The 8498-nt window shown below is 41.2% G+C and overlaps 1 protein-coding gene across 8 annotated transcripts in view; it reads right to left on the bottom strand.

Moving 5' to 3' along the window:
* Positions 1-1952: 1952 nt before the first annotated feature.
* The window catches only part of SNCAIP (synuclein alpha interacting protein), a 666776-nt gene continuing 660230 nt past the window's right edge, over positions 1953-8498 (bottom strand). For all 8 annotated transcript variants that reach the window (XM_069625574.1, XM_069625570.1, XM_069625572.1 and 5 more), the window contains one exon: positions 1953-8133. In XM_069625574.1, the coding sequence (XP_069481675.1) occupies positions 8049-8133 (85 nt within the window). In that variant the 3' untranslated portion in view covers positions 1953-8048. The remainder of the gene's footprint in view (positions 8134-8498) is intronic.

Genomic DNA, 8498 nt, shown 5'->3' with positions numbered 1-8498 from the left:
TCCTTGAGGGCCACTTTTGTCGTGCGGTACTAGGACTGGGCCCGTCTTGCTCAGTACAGTACCTACGCCTTGAATTGGGCCTCATATCCCTGAGTGGTATGGCATTACGTGCAAGAGAAGCTTTTTACCATAAAAAACTATGTAATCCTCACTGCAGACTCTTGAGGTTGGCTGGGGAGAACTATGAGATTGAGAAGCATCCCCGGGGATCCAACTATAAAGCTCTAAACAAAGCCCTATTTAAGGAGATCGATTGGTCGCAGGAGAATAAGTCCCAGTTATCTTACATCCATTTGAAACGCTCATTCGAAGAAAAACTGAATAGATGGGACTGGTCCATGAATTCCATTCACCTGGCTAAACTGAGAGGGTATGAGGCTGTAGCCCATGTAACCTATAGATATCGGAAACCCCAGCCCTACTTGCTGTTGTGCCCGGCGCCTGACGTGAGGCATTTTATATTGAGCCTCAGGACAAATCAGCTCCTGGTACTTGCTATCACTGGGGGTCGCCTGAAGATACCATTGGAAGCTAGAAACTGCCGGATTTGCCATAATGCAGGAGCGCTGGAAACTAGCCGGCATGTGTTAACTCTTTGCTCTAAACTTGGCCCTGTATATATGTGCCCTTTTCTAAATGGGTTCACAATTTTGAGACCATTATGAGTGTAGATTTTTGGATCAGTTGTTTGAATACTGAGTCATTGGGACTCCAACTGGCTATTTTTAGGACATGGTCTCAAGTCAAACCTTTATTGGCAGTCGAACCTGGACAGTGATATGCTTACTGCCATTTTTCCCTTCTTCCCTTCTTTTCCTTGCCTCTGTTTGACTGATTGTTTGATTGATCTATGTAGTGGCTGATAACTTGATATATTTTATTATCTTTTATCTTTTATCATTATTAACTTTATTACTCTATTTACTTTATTCTTTTCTCTTTTTGACTTTTTACATTTTATACTTTGACATAATAAGGTATGGTATTCGTGGTTATGTTGATGTTTATGTCTATGCATATGTTTAAGTGTTTAGTTGTGTAAGATCCTAATAATTTGGATTATATCACAATAAAGTATTATTATTATTATTAGAGAAGATGGGGGGAATTGAGAGCACCACAGTGGGTGTGATAGAGGGAGGCAAAGGAGAGGTGGGAGGAGGAGAAGGTGGGAGGAGGAGAAGATGAAGGAAAACACTGCACAAAGCAACACCCTACAGGGTGCACAAGGAGGGGAGTCGGGATAACGGGGGGGGGGCGTGAGTAACAGGGGGATCAACAGGCAACAGCAGAGCAGAGACAGAGACAAGCAGCACAGGCAGCAACAGGCAGCGAGTGAAGAATGCGATGGGAGCCAACCAGGATCAGCTCAACCAAGAGAGGAAAAAGCCTGTAGGGCAACAGTAGAGATCACAGCATAAGAGATGCAAGGCAGAGTGATAGAGGCCAATATATTCACCTAGAGGGGAAAAAGCATGACAGCAGAGGAATGGAGAGAAACAGTGATTGAGGCCTAAACAACACTTAGATGGGGAGAACATGCAGCAGTTATGAAAGTACAGCTCTGCTTCCACTTGACAGGTAGGTTCACTACGGTTCATATCCTCCTTTGGTGGTCAGTGAATGGACTGTCAGCTTTCACCGCTCTCAACTATTGCCACCTTAGCCCTTGTTTGACAGGGGAGAATGTGCTTATTCTAGGCCCTCCAGGCCATGCTCAGTGCGTTGTTTGGAAGCACAATGCAATAGTTTCTGTGTAATTGAATAAACATGCGAAACACGTAACCAGTGTGACATCTAAATGGATGTTCATTTTTTAAATTAAAGATGTTCACAAAGCAGAAAAGTTCCGCACTACGTTACAATATGTGGAAGGAAGAACATAACAATAAGTAATTGTGAAGATGTTACCACTTTCGAGATGTTCTTACGAAAAGATACAGCCAAAGATATAGTGTTGACACTTTTTCTTTAATTGTTAATTTCATCAGAAGTGTCATGTACAAGTAAAAAAAAACACATACACCAGAAATACAGATAATGGAATCAAAAGTGCTCATCTTTCAAATAAAATAATACTTCTTACAACAAAAGTTAGTACTCATTTGATTATTGTAAAATATTCTCATCAACACATTAGAAACAGAAACAATTCAAAATGTTAAGTATGTGTTTTTATGCTCGCCACAGTCCTAGACATGTGAAATCAATACTTTGAGTTACTGAGGCTCAGGATTCAGCTGAACATATTCTATAACAGATGAAAAAATTAAGAAAAAAAAACACATAGGTAAAGTACTATTTCCTCGTTACCAATCACGTTGTCCTCTGCCCAACATGTGAACATAAATGTTGGTCTTCACTCTGGACCCTTCTGATCTTCCAATCTGAGCCAAGACAACGAATCATCACCGAATATCCTATGGCCCAGAGTGGAAACAATTTTGCACCACGTTGGCAAAGAAACAGAACACAACTAGCAAGCTCTCATCGTCCAGCATAGACATGGTATGTAAACAGTAAAGATACTTTAATGTAAAACTCTAAAGAGTATGTCATGGAATTATGGAACATCAGAGGGAAGTCAGAGCATCTCCTCATTGTCAAGCACCGCATACTCCATGGAATGTAAGACATGATTTGAAGGATTCTTTTTTTCATATCTAATCCTTACTTTGCACCTCATTTTTAAAGATGTTTTAACACAGGGGCTCACACTGCACCTTTTCTGCACAATAAATTGGTCATCGAAGAACTCGTACTGCTGTTTCCGAAAACAACCATCTCTTTCAAGCACAATAATTGTTTTCCTACGTGAATGATAGCTCCTTGTTAATTTGCCGAATCCGATAAACTCATTTATGTTCCCTTAGAGACATTGAATACCTTCAATTTGCTTGAAATAAAAAACTGAATGTTCAAATAAGTTTATCAGCATTGGTAACCATTAACAAGATATCCAGGCAATATTAATGACTTGCTGTATATGTCAATTTGAAATCCAAGGTTCCTTGATCTGTAGTTATCAAAACTGGCAATAATTGGTCTGGAAGATTACGTAGTTTCAAAAAAATACATTGCCATGTTGTGCACTTTAAAGTAGGCCATACAAGTACAGGTCATTCCATGTATTCAGGTCATGCAGAAACATGGGCCAGTTTGATTGATTGGTTATCATTCCACGTTTTAAAACTACTTGTGTAAATGGGGCATTGCTAATGTCTCAGCCTTCCTTCGCTCATTCTGTGCATTACTGAAACGGCTATGCACCATTCACAAGCAAATGTAAGAGATCAATAACCAAGCCAACCGGTTGAGCTGATTTTCCTCTTGTGGGAAAGAAAATGCAAGCCCAAAGAAATCTCAAATTCCTTCCTCTGTAAAACGATCGTTTTGGTAGCGTCTAATTATTTCACAATGCAATGTCAACAACCCATACATGTTCTAGTCCTCATAGATACAGCACTGGATCCCATGCACAAAACTACAAAGCATTTTGAAAGAGCAAGAACAATGTGTATGTAAATGCATAAACCTTACCTGACAGAAAAAAAATAATAATAATAAAAACAGGGAACCTTTGGCTTGGCAAAAATCAAAAACACTTAATTGTGAGGTCATATAACTTGCTGGCAAGTAACTGTGTTCTGTCCAAGTTAAGCGCACAAGCAAATCGGACACCATGCCCAGGTGCAAAGGACTCTTTAAATTAAATATAATGAAAATCAAAACGTTCCTAAGTAGTGCTGAATGTTATGCCTTTGATGTTACGTCCGTTTTCTGTGTTGCTTATGGTTCATGATCAACATGGAAAAGAGACTGATAGCACCCTGTGCCAGAGATGCCTCAATTAAGTTTCATGTGTCCCCATTTTAAATTTCTTTACAGCCCTTACCACCCACATATGGTCTTCACATGTGCTAATGTAGCTGTGGGGAAGAGGAGGCAGATGTAGGGTGACCAGATATAAAAAGCAACCCACACAGGGACAGGGCAACTAACATAAAAGTAGGACTAACTCTTGAAAGTGGCTGTCAAGGCACTACACTTCAGTAGCATTTTAAGGAGAAGGGAATTTAAGTGTTACTGTTGAAATAAACACATATTATAATTCATTTCATTTATTACAAACTAACACTATCCTAAATTGAAAAAATGCAGCATTTCTTCTGTGCGGGATTGTGCATTCCTGCCTGCCAGCTATGAAGACCTAGGGAGCACTGCAGTTTCCAATGGAAACATAATCTTGAGAAGAGTGACAGAGCACCAAATTCAGGAACAGTCCTGTCAAAATCGGGACGCCTGGTCACCCTAGGCAGAGGGGAACCTGGAGTGGAATGAAGTGGTGAGGACGTGCATTTGACCAGCAGCTCGGAATGCAGGCATATAACAGTGAATATAGCCTCCATTCTGAGCAACATGATTGGCTGGTGCCCTTGCCAGTGGTGTTCACAGCAATGAAAATGTCAATAAGAACTTTAACATTGCCAATATTTTAAAGATATAAAAATATTTAACACATCTACTTTTTAAATCAGTTTAAAGTGATAAAACCATTTGATGTGTTTAGTTAAATATGATCTTTTCATTTGATTTTCAGCAATATTGAGTATCATGTCATTAGCAGAGATCAGTAGTAAGGTTTCTCCTACTACCCGTACTAGTGTTTTGTTCTGATCTGCTTCTACGGCTGATTTGAGTAGGAAATGTTTCATTTGACATTTGGTCTTGGGATGCTGGAGGACCCTTTTTTGTAAATTACCAAACAAGCAGGACAGTTAGGTCCAGTTTACAGATTTTTCATTGGAAGGGTTTGGGGAATGAAAGGCAAGAGAGTCCCCTCTACTCTTCTTTAAGGAAAGCGTCAATAGGGAACAATGCGTGTAGTTGTCTAGGGTATAGGGCAGTGTCACATCATACACTCCCTCACAAACATCATTAAAGTAGGGTAATTACTGAAGTTGCAAAACGTGCCTGATATATCCTAATTATGGCTACTGTAAGGTCAATTAACTTTAATGATTTCAATTGTGAGGAGTTTTACTTGTTATTTAGCAGGATCGTGGTCTTGACATAAAACTGCATGGCACCATCTGCAAAATAGGCACCTGGCTACTGTCCAAGAATAGTGCATAGAACCACCAGTGCATACAAACACCATTATCTACCGACATGTGGCAACAGTGCTAAGCATGAAACGCTTTCATGCCTACGAGGAGTGTTGGGTTTGAAAACAACGAATTATCAAGAAATCTGTAGATTCTTCATGTTTAAAAAGGTCCCATTACTTCTAAATGTGGACTGGTATTGGACCAACACGCTTGATAGCACATCTGGCAGGAGGGAAGGACAATGATATGAAGTGACAAAGTTGAATGCATGAAATCAGGCTTAAAGTCCGAGCTTCCTTTTACCAAACATTTGCAAAGTGTATAGACCAAAGTAGATGTATTCACTTTTTGGCTATGCAGATACATTGGACCAAGACTGCCACAATCCTTCACCATTGACTATGCTGACTCGGGTTGCTGGGAGATGTTTTTTATAACATCTATAGAGAGCCAAAGCCTGCAGAACCCTGGCCTAACGGGTGACTTGATGGTGTGCCGTGAAAGCAGTATTAAAAGAAAATGTTAATCAGTCAAAGTCTGAGATTTTAGAAGAAGTGGCCAACAGATTTCATGTGCTTCTTTGGTCCTCCGAATAAGAGCCCACATTTCCGCAAGCTAATTTTACATGCTGACGAAAATGCACACATCTGAGCATGTTCTCTCTACTGGGAGTTTATGACAATATCGAGCCACACCTGAGATTTGTTTTGCCCAATGAATGCCAGTTTTCCACCATGCAAAAGAAGCACAGCATACGTGAGATAGCGCATAACGATGAACTTATACATCAGATAAATTAAGGAAGGAATGTGCACTCATTTTCAAATTCAAAGCTACAGCTACTTAGCAAAAGCCCCAAGCAAGTAAAAGTTCAATGTGGCTGAGCAGACATTGATGTGTCCCCCATGGGAGCTTGGTGGAACCAGTACATTGCTCTCCTTTAAGGAAGAGACACGCTTTAGCACAGGGAACAAGTGATACACGCAGTGATGGACTTATCGTTTATACTATGGATCACATATCTTGTTATTAGTCTTGGTCAAAAATCCACTCACGATCATCATCTATGCTGACAAATGGTGTCGCAAAACGATACTCTACCCAAACAAATATGCCCTTATGATAAGTCATCGGGCAGCAGCGATGCCTGTTTTACATCAAAAAGATGGCGTCCATCACATGCTGAGCAGAGAAAACTGCAGGCAGTATTAGTGTTGGTGCCTCTATCTTAGTCAATGAAAATCAGTGCCATACAACATGAATATTTAAACGTTTCAATAAGGGGAAATAAAATGGAGGAATCTAAGATGGACACAGTGATATGCGGGGATAAATCTTACATAGCCAGCGTGCGCCATTTCCAGAAAATAACCTAATTATCCAAATCTCGGCTGATTGCCAAAACCATCAGACAATGACCTATATCATCATCAACAAACAAAAAAACAAGGAACGGATGGCAAGGGAGGCACAAAGGACGAGAGTAGCATTTGGTGAAACGACATCATGAGTGATTAGACAGGTCTCTTAATACCAATGGCAGCTACTCTGTGGGTTAGGGGGCTGTGCTACCTCTTGGCCTCCCCATTGTATTCTCTTCGTTTCTGTTTTCACTCTGTCTTCTTGCACCTTTGCATGATGTACTTTTTCTCCCTGAACTAACTTTGAATTGGCACAATATAAGTTACTGGTTAATACCTGTAAACTGCAACAATGCATCACACATGCAACAAGTATCCTTTTGGGATGATTTACTCACACAAGGCCCACTTTTATTCATTAACTGCATGAATCATTTCTTTACCCCTCTTATTAAAGTGCAGATAACACTTTAGGATTTGTGCATGTCCTAACTCCAGGTGAGGAATTGTAACTTTCTAATGCATCTCACGGTCAATAAGAACCTGGTGACCTCTTGCCAAACCTACGATTAATCCGTGGGTGTCAGACCATCTATGACCCACGCCAGTGCATTGGTTTAAAAAATGAATGCCAGAAATGTGCATAAATGCAGGTTATCCCGCGAGCCACAGGAAGGCTCTGTAGTGTCGAGATGTTCACAAGGACTATATCCTTCCTAAAGCACAGACTGGTTTCAAAAATCAAACTATCATGCTCTCAGAGTACTACGGAGATAACGATGACTGGGGATTTTGGGCAAGGCTCATCTCTTCTAAAGGAAGCATCTCAAAACAGCATAAGGTGTGTGGCCCATCCGTCATAGGATTGGGGTCTGTGATGAAGGGGGATGCAGGTTTACGGCAAACCTACTATGCAGATAGCTCTCAGATAATGTATGGCCATGGCTACAGTTGAATCAGTTCCAGTTAAAATGTCTTGCCATCCTCATCTTGTTTCTCATTTCAACTGATATCCTGGAACATAGGCTGGTTCTGCGCAACAGGGCTCGACGGTTGTCATTCTCAAACCGCAGTCTAAGACCCAATGCCTTGGGCTGAAACCATTTTGAAGATTCTGAAGCAAATGGCATTGTACAGACCCTTCAAAGCCGCGCTGATAGGACGCTATCACCCCTTGAGCTAAGACGGAAAAGAAAGTTTGACAAAGGAAAAGAAAAACATAGCAGTACTGTGGCCTCACAGTAGTATGTAGTGGAATAGCGCAAGCTAGGACACTATGCACACTGGCATTGAAGGGTGCTCATGCAGTGGGCCAGGCATGATTTGTGTGACGCGGAGGTTTCATTGGTCCTGATGGTTCTCAAAATGGCCTCTGTTGTAAGTAGCAAAGAAGTACTTTTACAAAATGGGGTGTTATCTGTACACGTCATGTCATAAGAAAAAGGCGTTTTCCATGGTTGAACGTATCAATACAAATTTAAGGCATCAATCGATATGGTGTGCTGCTGGTGACGGGAGAGTTCTTTTAACACTGCTTCCAACCTCAGAGAGGCCCTGTAGACATCTGTGATGCAGCCTAAAGGAAGAATTCTTGTTGCTCTGTCTCTTCAGTGCTCATTCTGCGGAATGATTTCTGCACCTTTCCGTTCACGGTATTATGCCTAGAGAAATAAAGAAAGGAAACAGGTTTAAATAATTACCAAGACTTGCATTCGAATAAACGTATGAAATCAAGAAAGTAATACTGCAAAAAAGAAAAAGGAGAACCACAAAGGCACACAAATCGGACTCTCGCCAGAAGAAACACCAGTAGGCGCCACTGGGAATGTGGGTATATGTGACAAAGTCACCATTAAAGAGCAGGTTGAGGGGGAACCAGGATGCTCTACGGGTCAGGGGAAGTTACACTCTAAGTGAAGCAAGACCTGAAGGTGCCAAAGGGCAGGTCGACCCCAGCATCCTCCCGCCCCCACCAATCTGCTTAAGCACCCCAGTCGGATTTGTAAGCGGGTCCCAATGAATGGGA

This window comes from Ambystoma mexicanum, chromosome 6p (genome assembly GCF_040938575.1).
Source record: "Ambystoma mexicanum isolate Mex_15411 chromosome 6p, UKY_AmexF1_1, whole genome shotgun sequence".
In the NCBI taxonomy this organism is placed as follows: Eukaryota; Metazoa; Chordata; class Amphibia; order Caudata; family Ambystomatidae; genus Ambystoma; species Ambystoma mexicanum.
This window is presented reverse-complemented; position numbering and strand designations above follow the sequence as displayed.